At 40.4% G+C, this 16,795-nt stretch overlaps 1 protein-coding gene across 1 annotated transcript in view; it reads right to left on the bottom strand.

Moving 5' to 3' along the window:
* Nucleotides 1-4,034, bottom strand: part of LOC130927503 (receptor tyrosine-protein kinase erbB-4-like) — a 452,680-nt gene extending 448,646 nt beyond the window's left edge. The window contains exon 1 of the mRNA XM_057853388.1: nt 3,670-4,034. Within this exon, the coding sequence (XP_057709371.1) occupies nt 3,670-3,748 (79 nt within the window). The 5' untranslated portion in view covers nt 3,749-4,034. The remainder of the gene's footprint in view (nt 1-3,669) is intronic.
* Between the last annotated feature and the right edge of the window lie 12,761 nt (nt 4,035-16,795).

Raw genomic sequence — 16,795 nt, 5'->3', positions numbered from 1 at the left:
TTACTCCAATAAAGCGAAGTAGTCCCACACAGTGGACATGCTTGCCGAGTGGTTTGATTTAGAGCAGCCAAAAAGTGAAAATCCTACATTGTCTAAGACTCCAAAATAGTTCTATCAGTGGCCAGTACAGAGTATAAAATCACTTTTCAGACAAAATGGTAAAACTTTACTTCGGTATACAAACCATATTCATGTCCAAGATAAAATAATTAAACACGATAATCTGCCATTAAAATATTTGCTTCATTTAAACCCATTTCCAACTCCTGTGCTCCAAATACTTCACAAAAAAAATTGCAGCACTACATTGTTGTATTGTTAAGTGATAGCACATGTAAGCACATTCTGAAGTGTGGATGAGTGCAGTGCAGTGTGAGAGTAGACCAGCAGGAGACAGAGCAGAGAGTAATCGCCTTGAAGCACTGTAAAATTGTCCAAGTGCAAGTGCGCCCTCAGGTTCCGTGGTATAGCACAGCAGCACCATATACTGTATTGCAGTGAGATGCAACAGTAAAAATAATCAGCATGAAAAATCAGTTCACTATTAGCATTTAAGGAAATCACTATAATATTAAATAGAAACATTAAGGCATCTACAAAAAAGGGACAACTAATGAAATGTCAATTCGTAACATAGTTATAGAATGTAAAAGCTAAAATGTTTCGATACAACCTAGAAGTGCAACAAATAATCAATTAATAGACCGCTGGTCACTATCAAAATAACCCCCAACTATTTTGAAAGTTTATTAATCGTTTGAGGTGTTGTTTAATCTAGAATGGTTCTAACCCTGATAATTTTAGCATCTCAGCAAAAAAGACCAGGATTTCTATAGTGCTCTATCATGAAAGAAGACTGATTGTCCTGCTGTTTAATCAACACAAAACTTGTGCGAACGTCTTCATTATGTTGCAAACAATGAGTAACATGTTAGCTTATTTTCTGATCTAAAATGTATTTCATAATCAATTTAAGTTTGTGAAATTTCTGCAGTCAAGTTCAATTTTTGATGGCAATTAAAAATGTATTTATAAAATATATACTGTAATGTCAATTGCCACCCAATATATACTTGTGTATCTGATACATACAGAAATATACAGTATATTGAGCACATAAGAAAAAAAAAATCAACGCAATTCATATTTAAACCTTTTTTTCAATGATTTCAAGTCAGTGACATATATGGAATTAAACAAGCAGCTCAATAGCACCAAATAAATAAAGAGGGAATACAACAACTTTCACATAGAATAATTATAAATAATGATTAACTCATCTAATGCCATCAACGAATGATTTGTTCATTTGTCCCTCCCAGTCAAAATGGATCGGACGCTTGTTGCTGTCAATGGCAGTTTAAGAATAAAGCTCTCTGAGCTAACTTAAACTTGGTTAAACACTCCCACTGTGTTTGAAACTTCACTCTATATATAACATAAGATAACATAATAACATACAACTAGAGACCATCTTCACTGTTGTGGACATATTATACTACATATGAATCATTCTGCCCACTTTTGTTCAGCCTCACTCCAACAAAGCACTGTCCATAGTTGTGTGTGTGTATGTGTGTGTTTTTTTTTGTTTTTGTTTTTGTTTTGTTTTGTTTTTCAACTGAATACAGTACATTAAAAACTTATTCATTTTAAATCCAATTCCAAAACTTAAAATAAGAAAGACAAGTAAATTACAGGAAGATGTGGAGCACAATAATGAGCGGATATAGTATACCCACATTGCACTGGCGCTACTAATTGAAAGAGCCCACACAAATACACACAGTCGGATGTAATGCCTACAATCCTGTATATAGGATACATGAATATTCATAAAAAGCAGCACTGTCTTGAATGGGGCCATATGGTGTGGAATCAGCAGCTATTTGCAATTCCCAGCTTCACTGTTTAGTAGCACTCTAATGAAGAGTGTGGTGCAGTGCAGGAACTCTGCGGCCACTGAGCAGCCCGTACACATGCATCCTAGCGACAAGTTTGGCTGCTAAGGTGACAAACAGTTTTAATTTAGCAAAGGACTACAGAGCCTGAGAACATGTTCCATTTCTTTTCAAGAGGATAACAATGCAAGATGAGTTGAATGAGCATACATGAACATATTAGAATACACTTCACAACTGAGCGTCTAAAAATAAAAATAAAAAGCTTATAAAAAATAACTATAATAAAACCATTTGAGCAGAGGCAAGTGTGGACATGCAATGTGCGTCTTCTCACATTGGCGACCTCTAGCTCCTTGGAAGACAGACGCTCAAACACACACGCATACTGTAACGGCGCTTCCATCTTGTTACCCTCACCGTGCCTCAAATTAACCACTGTTTGCACTAGGTTATTTGCATAATCTATTCGTTCTACATCTTCTGAGCTCTATTTAACCAGAGGTGGAACACTATGAGGTGGCCTGACTGTGGGGGGAAAAAAACACCAGCTGTATGCCAAGTGACATGCATCAAACAGATTCTGGAAAATGAGTTCATCAGGTAAATGTCAGGTTGAGAGTTATAACATTTATGACAAACAGTAACTTTGGTTATTGACTTTCCAGTTATGCAAAAGACCTAAACCTCCACAATGAGTTGGTCCATTTACCAAAAAAAAAAAATTTTTTTTTACTTTTTATTGTTCAGGCTACTGATGTTTACTATCTTGTGGCATGCATGTAGAGTAGTAGAATTAAGTGTAGCGCTGTAAAAACAAGCTTCCATCCGTGTATTTCAATCGTTATACCATATTTATAGGATGCCAAACTGTCATATTCTCGATTCTAAAAATCCAGCATATGCTGGTTTCTTTACCAGCAAAATTAGTACTAAAATATAACTCATAAAGCAGAAGCTTGCTGGATTTTTTGTGCTTTGGTACTGGTTTTGCAGGATTTTCATCCCACCGTTAGCAAAATGAAAGAAATAGATTTTTTTAAATCAAGCTATTTGTCGTTTTTTGACTAACTGGCTGCCATCGACAACGATGGAGGGAAAATCCATTTTTTACTGGGAGGACTGGATCGAGGACACGATCACGCAATGCCAGCCACCCCAGTTGGATTGGACTTGATGTCAATCACAGTCAATAGTGAATGAGTTAAAGGCTAAATGTGAAAAATCCAAAGTGCGTTTGCCGGTGCGTAAAAGAGCGCCGCTGCAGCGCTCGTCAAAGTGAGGTGCACATGGTCCCCGGGGGAGTTGCAATAAAACGAAATAGTGTAATTTCACGCTAACCCGCTTTAATATCAAGCCGTTTGCAGATTGCATAGGGACAACAGTTCATCACTGCGAGCTCATCCCTGCAGAACTTGTGATTCGTCCACATTTGGAGGAAAGGATCTGTAAAGCTGATCAGTTGAACGCATAGTGCCCTGTGATCACAAATGTAATCTTACAAGAAAACGAAACAGGGTGGCAACTTTTTTTAAAAAGATAACCTAACCACACCACGTGTTTAGTCATAAAAGGTCATTTATTTTTGTTGGTTTAAAAAAAATCAATTAAAATCTGGCAAAAAAAAAAAAGACGCGACACGCACGCAAACAAGGGAATCATGAACGCAAATAGCGAATAGTCTGCAAAAAAGTCTCCCAATCCATGCATTCCCTCCGTGCGTCACTTGGTCCCCGCCAAGCTGCGCGCTCACGTCGGCTTCACTCACCTGATTGTGAAGAGCTCGATCCAAACAAGAGGCACGTCAGGAAAAAGTCGAGGCAATACAGGACAGTCGCTTGTTTCATTGTTGCGCTTGCCAGTTATTTCCTTTAAATTCACATGTCCAACAGCGTATCCTTCTTTAAAGCAACCCAACAGGCTGGCTCGTTTATGAAGCCAAATCAACGTCACTTTAGGGACTTAAAAAGGGGGTGGGTGTAGGGCTTTCCTTGTTACTAAGTTTGTCGGACTGTGCTTTCGGGTAGACCTCTCAAAGTCCACAAGCTAAAACTGAGACTGGCTGGCTAAACAAGTTTCCAACGTGCGCACAGTACAGCTTGTCTAAACAGTATAAGGCTGTATTCATGCCATTTCTCCCCCACTGGCCACTTGCATTCAGTATGCGGCGCCACACTTGCTTTTTTCCAGACACACCTCCAAGCTCTTGAACTCCTCCCACGCACATTGTGATTGGCACAGGTGGTTGACGATGAGCTCGTGACCTACCAGACACTTTTGCATCCACTCTGCAATTGGTTGACTTAATATGACACTTCATTTCAAATTCTTACTCTGCACCTGTCACTACAACAAGGTGAAAATTAATTTTGGGAGAGAAAAAAAGACATTGAACTGTATTCCATAGGCGGAGTTTGACTTTTGGGGCAGCACAATATGTTGATGACCCCAAAACTCAGTGCCAGCAATAAAATTAACTTACAAGAATATTCATAATAAGTTGAAAATGAGCATTTTTTTTGTTTCCCATCATTCTTGAGGGGAAATCTAAAATCAGGCTGCTTAGGTTATACTTTTCGCCAAGATCGTCATCCATTGAATATAGTACGCCCACCGGTGTTGTGCCAATGTAGTTACCCCTGTCTGGGTGGAGCCACTGCACTGCACTGATTTGCTTTATTGTTGTTGTTGTTTTGGTGATGCAGTTATCGACAAGGTTTTAAAACATGGCACATCCATCAAAAAAAAAAAAAAAACTTTTTTTTTTTTCTGTAGTTTACCGTAACATACGTACTGAACGTTAAAAAAGGCAATGTTTCACTGTTTTACTCATAAGATGACCAATGACTGTTCTTACTGTAAGTCCTGTATGGAGTTTCTCCAGTTTAGTAAATCCAAAATATATAACTGTGGTTCTTTTCTAGCTTCAATTATTTGTTTAAGTCGACAACCCTCATAATTAATGCGTGTGCGCGAGCATGAGACACAATTTTTGGTGATGGTAACTACATTGGCAAGGCACCAGTGGTGGCTGTGTTGTAAAGTTAGCGTCTCTAGTGGGGAAAATTTAAACTCCACTCACCATTTTGAGGTTGGTCACTAGCGTTTCATGGTCCACATTTTCAATCCTTGGTTCTTGCTCAGTAGTACAATTACCTATATCCATCTTACCTTTTCGGTCCTCGGGTAGTCTTGGCTAAGCAAAACAAATGACCATCTAAGGTGCTAGTCACATAATCTGTTCGAAAAATAATTTTGACCCGATATAAAAACATCTTTTTTTGTTCATTTCATTCATATTTGTTTTTTGTTTCATTGCATTACAACTTTTATAGACAATATTTTACCAGAAAATTCTGAATTTTGAAATCATATACTGTACAGGAAAGTCAATTACATGCAATAACATTTTTTTGCCACGGAGGGGGGGTGCCCCCTGGGTCACCCCCTGGGTCCCCCTGAAAATCCGCTTATGCTGTATTCTGTATAGACCCTACTCACGTGACGTCACAGCCACGCCCCCGCGCCATGTTGTCCGTATACTTGTCATGTTAATGCATTAGCGCTTCGTAAATTCCTCCTATTATGGCGTGTTTTTCTGCTCGTTAACATTAATAATCAAAATGGTGAAGTTGTGTGTGGCGGTCGGTTGCAAAAACAGAGAAGATAGACGGAGAGACTTGAAGTTTTACCGTATTCCGAGAGACCCGGAGAGGAGACTGAGATTGACTGCTGCAATTCGACGAGAAAACTGGACTCCAAACGACTACCACAGATTATGTAGTAGTCATTTTATATCTGGTAAGATGCATTTAATATATATTTAGAGGGTTTTGGGCTGACAACCATAATTAAGATCATTGCTAGGCTAATCGCCGACAACATACACTCAGACGTTGTGAATGAACTACCTGAAAATATATAATTATAAGGGGATAATCAGACAGTTGTCATACAATTAATTTACAATTTCACTATTGAGGTCAAAAGCCAAAAAATAAATTCAACTAAGGACAATCTGGAGTAGTGCTATCGCACTTCGTATTTATTACGTATTATATATGTATGTAGTGAGAGTGCTATCGCTAAACCATATAAAGATTAAAAGCCCTAGCTCCATTGACAAATGACATGAAATACATTAGACTTGACAGTGGATGTTAGCAAGAACAAAAGATTTTGAATTGAAAATTTCGTAACTCACCTTTCCGAGCACACGATAGATTCCTGCCGAATTTTCGTGGACGAGGACCTGTTTCACCCAACCAGCAACGAAGTATTTTCTAAGCCTCCAAGCTCTTAAAGTTTTTCAAACTTTCGTGAGAATAGGCTGATTTTGTGTGGACAAGATAGTTGTAAATATCAGGGTAGCTAGCAGATGTCAGGCAAAGACGGAGAAGACAGCGGGTCGAAAACATCGATTTAGGCATCAAATATGGATCTGGCGAATGGATAAACTGAAGCTTTTCCACATACCGCCTTTTATGCAATGCATCCAATGAGTTTACAGCGTCAAATAACACCGGGGCTTCCATGAATTGCTCTATAACTTGCACGACTAATTGAAAACAATGAGAATAAGTCTAAAATATATGGACAATATGGCGGCCGGATACAGCGACATGTCATTCTGTGACGTTGGTGAGTAGGGTCTATAGGAGTCAGATCAGGCAGTATCAAACTGGTAGCCCAGGGACCAGATCCGGACCGCCACGTCATCTTTTGTGGCTCGCAGAAGTAAATTACATGTGACTTTGGAGAGAATTTAATTGGAAAAACATCGTATGGTTGTTTATAAGTTCTTATAAGTAAAGGAAAGAAATGATATCTACTCAACAACCGTGCTGGAGAGCATGTGGATATAAGGATGTTGGACACTTGCATATATTACATGCCAAAATATAGAATAATATTGGTAAATGATTTGGAAGGATTTGCGGAAAATAATAGGATATGGGATTCCGAAAACATTTGAGGTGGCTTATTTGGGGAACCTAACCCGGGAAATGATTCAAAAGGAGGATGAGTACCTTGTCAAGGTGTTGTTGACGGCAAGTAAAAAAGTAATCATGTGTTTTAAAGTGGACCAACCAACTGAGGAGCAGTGGATGTGCAGGGTGGAAGAGCTATGTGAAATGGAGAGAATTACGTTTAGATTAAGACTACAACAAAGTCAATTTGAAGACAAATGGAAGAAATGAAGAGACTTTAGAAAAAAAAAGAGGACACTAATTTCAAATGATAAACAAGCTTTTTGACATGTGGACTGGATTATTGAGGAGAGATTGAAGGTTGGGCCTTGATACTGTCGATTAGTGTTATATGATATTTTATTTATTTATGCATGTTTTTTTTTTTTTGGGGGGGGGGTGTCCTGCCTTGGTTTGTTGTTTGTCATTTCAAGACACTGGGTGTAGGTGTGTTGGGTTTTGTAAAACTGAATAAAAAACAAGTGAAAAAAAAAAAAATTAATGTGACTTCATGTTTTTTGCTAAATTAAGATTTATACAAAATTTCTGTACTCCAAAAATTGGAGAATAATTGCCTTTTTTTCTCTTTTTTAACAAAATGAAGAATTAAAGAGAATATTTACTGTCTTTTCTCTCTTTTAGTTAAATCCAAAAATTATGAGTGTTTAAAATGTTCCCTTTTTGTTTAAAATTAACAAGAAATAAAGATGAAAGAAAAATATAAAGAGTGAATATTTACGTTTTTACCTTTTTTAAATAAAAAAAATCTAAATAAATTTTAAAAGAATTACTTTTTTCCCTCCATTTTTTAAAAGAGAAAAAAAAATCAGAGGGAAAAAATATGTTATTTAAGGGTTCAAGTGAAAGGATTTGGACAATTTTGAGGTCACCAATGACTCTATAACAATTCTTTGGGTTAATCGTGACAGTCCTAGTTTACCTGCAATTGACGGTGTAATATATACAATACATTTTGACTGGGAAGGATGGCAGCGATTGTTTGATCCTAGTCAAAAGGGATTGGACGTCTAACACCATCAATGGCAACCAAATAAGGTAAATATTTATATGGGTTGGCCAACATAATAGCCCTCCCAAGGAAAACATAATGCTGTCCCTAAAGAAATTGTTTACCCCAAAAATTGATAGTTCTTTCCAAAATGGGGAAAAAAACTAACTTATTTTTCAAATGCAAATATATAGTTATGCTTTTTTCATTGAAAAAGATTTTGGAAAAATATTGGAAAAAAATCTGTGAATATGATAATCTGCAGCTCGTGTTCAAGTAATGTCAAATTATGTATCGTTTTATTTAATGGATCATTGAAGCTGTTTTCATGATAAGACCAATGAGCTGCTCCCTTGACCAACAGCAGTGTTAAGAAAATTTCTTTTAAAAGCATAGACTTCACTATCAGTTGACGAAACAGCTCCCACAGACATTGTCCCACGGCTTCTTGTAGTGGGCCGCCAGGCAGAGCGTCGTGGAGGAATATACTGAAACACACGCTGTGTTCTAATGACGGATTTAGGTGGAAACAAGATGAAAGCTTTAGTGCATACCACCAGACAGGACTGTCTCAAGAGGGATTTGGTCGAGGAGTCAAGGTGATTATTATATACAGTTGTGGTCAAAAGTTTACATACACTTGTGAAGAACATAATGTCATGGCTCTCTTGAGTTTCCAGTTATTTCTACAACTCTGATTTTTCTCCGATAGAGTGATTGGAATAGATACTTCTTTGTCACAAAAAACATTCATGAAGTTTGGTTCTTTTATGACTTTATTATGGGTTAACAGAAAAAGTGATCAAATCTGCTGGGTCAAAAATATACATACAGCAACACGAATTAGCAATTTCTTGTGAGTGATTATTGACTTGAACAATCATTGACTTGAACAAGTCAGGAAAGTCACTTGGAGCCATTTCAAAGCAGCTGCAGGTCCCAAGAGCAACAGTGCAAACAATTGTTTGTAAGTATAAAGTGCATGGCACTGTTTTGTCACTACCACGATCAGGAAGAAAACGCAAGCTATCACCTGCTGCTGAGAGAAAATTGGTCAGGAGGGTGAAGATTCAACCGAGAATCACCAAAAAGCAGATCTGCCAAGAATTAGAAGCTGCTGGAACACAGGTGTCAATGTCCACAGTCAAGCATGTTTTGCATCTCCATGGACTGAGAGGCTGCCGTGCAAGAAGGAAGCCCTTGCTCCAAAAGCGGCACCTTAAGGCTCGACTGAAGTTTGCTGCTGATCACATGGACAAAGATAAGACCTTCTGGAGGAAAGTTCTGTGGTCAGACGAAGCAAAAATCGAGCTGTTTGGCCACAATGCCCAGCAATATGTTTGGAGGAGAAAAGGTGAGGCCTTTAACCCCAAGTACACCATGCCTACCGTCAAGCACGGTGGTGGTAGTATTATGCTGTGGGGCTGTTTTGCTGCCAATGGAACTGGTGCTTTACAGAGAGTAAATGGGATAATGAAGAAGGAGGATTACCTTCAAATTCTTCAAGATAACCTAACGTCATCAGCCCGAAGATTGGGTCTTGGGCGCAGTTGGGTGTTCCAACAGGACAATGAACCCAAACACACATCAAAAGTGGTAATGGAATGGCTAAATCAGGCTAGAATTAAGGTTTTCGAATGGCCTTCCCAAAGTCCTGACTTAAACCCCATTGAGAACTTGTGGACAATGCTGAAGAAACAAGTCCATGTTAGAAAGCCATCAAATTTAACTGAACTGCACCAATTCTGTCAAGAAGAGTGGTCAAAGATTCAACCAGAAGCTTGCCAGAAGCTTGTGGATGGCTACCAAAAGCGCCTAATTGAAGTGAAAATGGCCAAGGGACATGTTACCAAATATTAGCGCTGCTGTATGTATATTTTTGACCCAGCAGATTTGATCACTTTTTTCTGTTCACCCATAATAAAGTCATAAAAGAACCAAACTTCATGAATGTTTTTGTGACAAAGAAGTATCTGTTCCAATCACTCTATCGGAGAAAAATCAGAGTTGTAGAAATAACTGGAAACTCAAGAGAGCCATGACATTATGTTCTTCACAAGTGTATGTAAACTTTTGACCACAACTGTACGTAAAATAGCACCATTCATGCACTTTGAAATGTTGTGGAAAAAAATTAAATGAATGGAAAAAATGTGCGTAACTTTAGCTTGAAATATTTACCGTACGTAAAATGAATGATGACAGCCCGTTTTTTGCTTTTAACCAATAATCTAGACTATTTTACATTAATATCTATAGAAATTCTGTGATTTGTGCATTTATTTATGAGAATTTTCAGTTTAAAAAGCTCTTTGTTTTATGATGGCCGCCATTTTGGATTTTGCATCACATACACAACAGCGTAGCTTTACATGCAAATAATCAGGCTGATTTTCGGCCAACTGCCCGTTTTTTCACAAAAAACTAGTCATTTAGACATTTCTGCATCCATACAAAAAAAATCAATTTCCATTTTTATTTAATGTAAAATTTCAATCTAAAAACGACGAGGGCCAGATAGTCTGCAAGACGTGCTGAAGGAATCGTGACATCAGAATTTAACCTAAATAAGTTGTAATTACATATAGAAAAATGCAAAATTTGCCTTTGCTGAGTAAAATTAAAATGATTCTTCATGCTTTCCTCAAGTATTAAGTTTCTGATGTAAAAATTAAGTGAATTATTTGCTGTTGAAAACATGTCAAAATTGCACCAAAAAAAAAAAAAAAAAATTGGCTATTTCGGGCAAAAACTTATATGACGCATTAAATATTGCTATTGATCCTGAAAATATAGGTGATTATCACTGCATTTACACTGCATTTGGTGATTTTTGTGCATCTAGTGTAAAATCTGGGAATTTTAAAGCAATTTTAAGTTTGGTTATACTTATGTAAAAAAGATAATCAGGATTTTATGAGGGAACGAATTTGAATTTTTTTAGATGGCACTTCTGATGGAGACTCGTATTTCCTGAAGTGAGGTGCCTGTTTTGGTTTTACGTCGCTAGTGGCTTTGGTTTTGAAAATATTTGAATTTTAAGTTTTTGAAAATAGCTAAAATGAATGGTACATATAATTACTCTCTTACTCTTCTTTACTCTTCTTCCTCTTACTGTCCCTCACAAGTTGGCCAACTATGACGGCCTGGTACCCAAACAAGATGGGAAACAGACATGAAATGACATAAATTTACAATTAACTCATTGGCTTCCATTGATGGCGCTATATGTCCAGTCATTTTTAAAAAACATTTTTTAAAACTACTCAATCTATTTCTTTAACTTTTAGATGAATTAAAAGTTAAATCTGTTTAATTATTCTTCACTTTTGCTTTTGTTAAACATTGGCTGAGTCTTTTCAACCTTCTTCCATGTAGTTTTGTTTTTACGTCAACACCTACTCAAGTCTCAAAAGTACTACAGAGTTCGTCCAGCCTGATGGAACATATTTCACTGACACATGCATTTACGAAATGAGCAGCTATTAGCGCTAAACAAGATGAAGACAGTGCTACCCCATCAAAACAAACAAATATTGATTTTTTTGTCTCCACATGTTTTGTCTCAAACGGCGCTTGATCTCCTGGCAGTCACGTATGTTGCGAAAAACATGATGTCGCCGAAGGTCAGTAAATTTGACTCATTCAAACCACCTGTTGGCAATATACTGGTCACCAATGTGGTCCCAGCTGAAATCAGGCAAGCATCTTGTTGCCAAGGAAATATGTTGAGTGAAATGAGGAACTTTGTTTAGACAAAATAGTGCTTTGGTGCCATTTGGGTTAAACAGAGTTGAGTTTCATTCAGATAAAGTTGTACTTTGCCTGTATCTTGTTGCACTAATGGCGGATTGAAGCCTTTTCAAGCAGGCAGTATAGATTTTCATTACCCAGTACTGGGCTGTGTGCCCATCACGGATGGTGAGCGTGTACTCGAAATGATCAACATGGGATACCACACAAAATAATCGTGCCTACCATTGCACTAAGACTGACCTGGGAAAGGTTGCATTGTGCCACAGGGCATCTACGCTGCCAGAAAAAAAACGAGTGGTTGGCAAATAAAAAATTCAGGATTTGCACAAATACCTGTCGTCCTGTATTCAGTTTTTTTCTGTAAATTTTTGTCACTTTTGTCACATCACTTTCTCAGTTTCTTTTCTCATTATGTTAGACAACAGTGCAAGCTTCAGGTCCCTTCCTAATTGGCTATGGTTCTATTTCACAATAAAATCACTGAGGCCGTGGCTAGGCCGAAACGCAGTAGTGACTACTTGAATAAGGAATTGTGACTGTAAACTGGATTCAGTATTTGTGACTGTCGGGAGGAACACATCGGAGAAGATGAATCATTCTTAAAACACCCCACATAGAATATTGGTCAGGACAATTTATTCGAGACATGTCATTAATCAGTCTACCGTATTTTTCGAACTATAAGTCGCAGTTTTTTTCATTGTTTGGCTGGGGGTGCGACTTATACTCAGGAGCGACTTATGTGTGAAATTATTTACATATTATGATATCATTTCACATGTTATTTTGGTGTTTTGGAGTGACACTGAAGGTTTGGTAAACTTGTTAGCATGTTCTTAATGCTACAGTTATCTGAATAACTTAATAGCTATGGCCACGTTCGCGTTCTGCCTTTGACAATATGTGCTCAATTGTATTATTGACTTTTTTATATTGAAATGCATGCTTTTAGTTTGTGGCGCTTTTACGGCCACGCGGGGGCGCACTTGCAATTGTTTACGTGAAGAAGAGCGCTCACACGCCAGAAGAAGACCGACAGCTACGTAGCTTTGACTGAGTGGGCGAGTTAGTGAGAGAGAAACACGGCTACGAACCTACGTTCAATGTTTATGCTTATAAAATATCTCTACAGAGGCAACGCCTGTGTGTATCATCTTTTCTGTTGTTGTTGTGTGTTTTCCACCCGCGATCGGACACTTAGAGCCAATTGTGTGGTTGTTTGAACGATGCGCTAATGCTAGCGAACGCATGCTAACCGTTTGTGTCATGTCATTGCTGTAAAAGCACCTAATTTTCATTTATTTACGAAATTGATTCAGCAAATTATATGGTCGCCCAGCATCGTCATTTGGAAGTTTAGCCCACTGAATACCCAGGACTGAGCCGTAGCGTCCTGGTGAGGACAGTACAGTATATTCGCATTCGTTGTTCATGCACTGTACACTGTACACTTATTCAGCATGTTGTTCTCTATTGTGTTTTATATTAAATTGCCTTTCAAGATGACATGTCTGTTCTATGTGTTGGATTTTGTCAAGTAAATTTCCCCCAAAAATGCGACTCCGGTCCGACTTGTATATGTTTTTTTTCTCTTCGTTGGGCATTTTATGGCTGCTGCGACTTATACTCAGGTGCGACTTGTAGTCCGAAAAATACGGTAATCAAAACAGTGACAAACATCAGGACCAACATTAATACATTTGCTGCCATTAATAGCGCTACATTGGACAGGTTGGCAGTGAACGACTGCTGCCAGCCTCCCAGTCAAAATGGGTCGGACTTTTAGCACCGTCAGTGGCTCTGAAAGAAGTATTCACTGTCATTACACCCAGTTTAAATGAATTGGATATCTATCTTCATTAGTGGCAGGGAATGTAGGTGCCCAAAATGTTCAGAAGAAGGTTGAGAGTTTATTTAATCATTTGTAAACCACAGCTTGAGAATTAACTCCTTGCTTAGAGTATTGGGGGGAAATTGTAATCTATGTAAGATTAAGGTAAATTACACTAAGAAGCTATTCCCAAATATAAAATAAAAACGTGTAAAACATTGCATGTGAATCTTTTGTAGTTTAAACTGAAACAGCTGAACAGCTTGATTAGATTAGATTTTTAAAAAATTGTTTGAATACCGTAATTTTCGGATTATAGGCACAACTGACTATAAGCCAGCACCCACCAAATTTGACACAAAAAGGCATTTGTTCATAAATAATTCGCAACTGACTATAAGCCGCAGCTGTCCTCACTGTATTAAGGGATATTTTCGATATTAACCGGTAACACTTTATATGACAGCAGCGTTATAAGACTGTCATAAGACCATCATAATTATGACATGACACTGTCATGAGCATTAATGAACACTTATGACATTTTTTTTTTTTAATCTTTTTTTTTTTCTTTCTTTCTTTTTAAACCTGTCCTGTTCACTGAGAATGGAACTCTAAGTGCCCGGTTGGTCTGAACAGTTTTAATGTTTCACATTGAGAGTATGGCATACTCCAATTGTGATCATTCAACATACCTCGTTTATTATGACAAAGCAGCGAACAGGAAGGGGTTATGGGGGAACAGAAGAAAAGAAACACAAGAGAAGAAAGAAAAGGAACACAAACAAGACAACAACGACAACAAGAAATACATTGAACGTCTACACTAACTACTAATGTGTTGGTGCTATCGTCAGCTAGATGTATTTCCAGTTGACACCATGTTGGGAGCCTCTTGACCAGGGAAAGAGGGGGACGGGGGTGGGGGAGTCTATAAGCTAAGTGGTTAAAAGGGGTAGAGTGGACACAAATCAGCTCTGTGATCTGTAACCCAGTAATCGTGTGAATCCCTTGTGAGTGTAAGCCCGTTGGTGACCGACCCTACGCCGCCCCGCCACCACTCCCGGCACCGGGACCCCCCATCCAAGCGTGCCCTATCCTATCACATCCTGCTGCGCGCAAGCCCCATCAAGCGCGCGACAGCCACACAGATGAGCGGAGACACCAGGGCCACAGCCCACACCCAGCCAGCCCGGGGAGGGAGGCCGGGCGGGGGGTGGGGTATTTCAGTGCAGCCCATCCCTCCTCCCACAGCCCAGCAAAAGAACCATTCAACCCCCCCCCCAGGGATCCAGGATGGTTCCGCGCACCCATCAACCGACCTTCAGCGATGGCAAGAGAGGACGCACCACCAACCCCATGCCATAAGCATTCATTAATGCCCATAATTACGACGGTCTTATGATCCCGCTGTCAAATTAAGTGTTACATATTAAACCAAATAAAACAAAAAATAAACCACACTGAGTCCAGCACTGAAAAAAATATTTGGTGGATTTACTTGATAAAATCATTGTAAATATTTGCACTTACCTTTAATAAGTAAATTTTACTACAAGCAGTAAACTTTACTTAATTAAAGTAAGTGCATTTACTTCAAGCAGTAAAAGGCCCACCCACCCTTTTTGGAGTCCTTGGAGGGTGTGCTGGAGAGCGCCCCCTCTTGGGACTCCCTCGTTCTTCTTGGGGACTTCAACGCTCACATGGGCAATGACAGTGGGACCTGGAGGGTCGTGATTGGGAGGAGCGGCCCCCCCGATCAGAACCCGAGTAGTGTTCTGTTATTGGACTTCTGTGCTCGTCACGGTTTGTCCATAACGAACACCATGTTCAAACATAGGGGTGTCCATATGTGCACTTGGCACCAGGATACCCTAGGCCACAGTTTGATGATCAACTTTGCAATCGTGTCATCGAACTTGCGGCCGCATGGTTTGGACACTCGGGTGAAGAGAGAGGCGGAGCTGTCAACTGATCACCACCTGGTGATGTGTTGGCTCCGATGCCGGGGGAACATGCTGGCCAGACCTGGTAGGCCCAAACGTATTGTGAGGGTCTGCTGGGAACGTCGGCAGAATCCCCTGTCAGAAAGAGCTTTAACACCCACCTCCGGCAGAACTTCTCCCTTGTCCCAGGGGAGGTGGGGGACATTTAGTCCGAGTGGGCCATGTTCCGCACTGCCATTCTTGAGGCGGCCGATCGGAGCTGTGGCCGTAATGTAGTTGGTGCCTGTCGTGGCAGCAATCCCCGAACCCGCTGGTGGACACCGGCGGTAAGGGATGCCGTCAAGATGAAGAAGGAGGCCGACTGGGCCTTTTTGGCCTGTGGGACTCCAGGGGCAGCTGAAATGTACCGGCTGGCCAAGCAGGATGCCGCCGAGGCAAAAACTCGGACATGGGAAGAGTTTGGCGAGGCCATGGAAAACCACTTCTGGACGGCTTCGAGGAAATCCTGGTCCACCATCCGGCGTCTGAGGGGAGGAAAGCAGTGCACCATTAACACTGTGTATAGTGAAGATGGGGTACTGCTGACCTCGACTCGGGACGGCGTGAGTTGGCGGGGAGAATACTTCGAAGTCCACCGACACGCCTCCCTCGGAGGGAGCAGAGTCTGGGGACTCCGAGGTGGGCTCTCCAATCTCTGGGGTTGAAGTCACTGAGGTTGTTGGAAAGCTTCTCAGTGGCAAGGCCCAGGGGGTCGATGAGATCTGCCCGGAGTTCCTAAAGGCTCTGGATGTTGTGGGGCTGTCATGGCTGACAAGCCTCTACAACATCGCGTGGACATCGGGGACAGTGCCTCTGGATTGGCAGACCGGGGTGGTGGTCCCCCTTTGGACCGGAGGGTGTGCTCCAATTATAGCGGGATCACACTCCTCAGCCTCCCCGGTAAAGTCTATTCAGGGGTGCTGGAGAGGAGGGTCCGTCTGGAAGTCGAATCTCGAATTCAGGAGGAGCAGTGTGGTTTTCGTCCCGGCCGTTGAACAGTGGACCAGCTCTACACCCTCGGCAGGGTCCTCGAGGGTGCATGGGAGTTCGCGCAACCAGTCTACATGTGTTTTGTGGATTTGGAGAAGGCGTTCGACCGTGTGCCTAGGGGAGTCCTGTGGAAGGGGCTCCGGGAGTACGGGGTATCGAGCACCTTGGTAAGGGCTGTTCGGTCCCTGTACGACCGGTGTCAGAGTCTGGTCCGCATTGCCAGCAGTAAGTCGAACTCTTTCCCAGTGAGGATTGGACCCCGCCAAGGCTGCCCTTTGTCACCGATTCTGTTCATAATTTTTATGGACAGAATTTCTAGGCGCAGCCAAAGCATTGAGGGTGTCCGGTTTGGT

The sequence above is a fragment of the Corythoichthys intestinalis genome, chromosome 12, assembly GCF_030265065.1.
Source record: "Corythoichthys intestinalis isolate RoL2023-P3 chromosome 12, ASM3026506v1, whole genome shotgun sequence".
In the NCBI taxonomy this organism is placed as follows: Eukaryota; Metazoa; Chordata; class Actinopteri; order Syngnathiformes; family Syngnathidae; genus Corythoichthys; species Corythoichthys intestinalis.
This window is presented reverse-complemented; position numbering and strand designations above follow the sequence as displayed.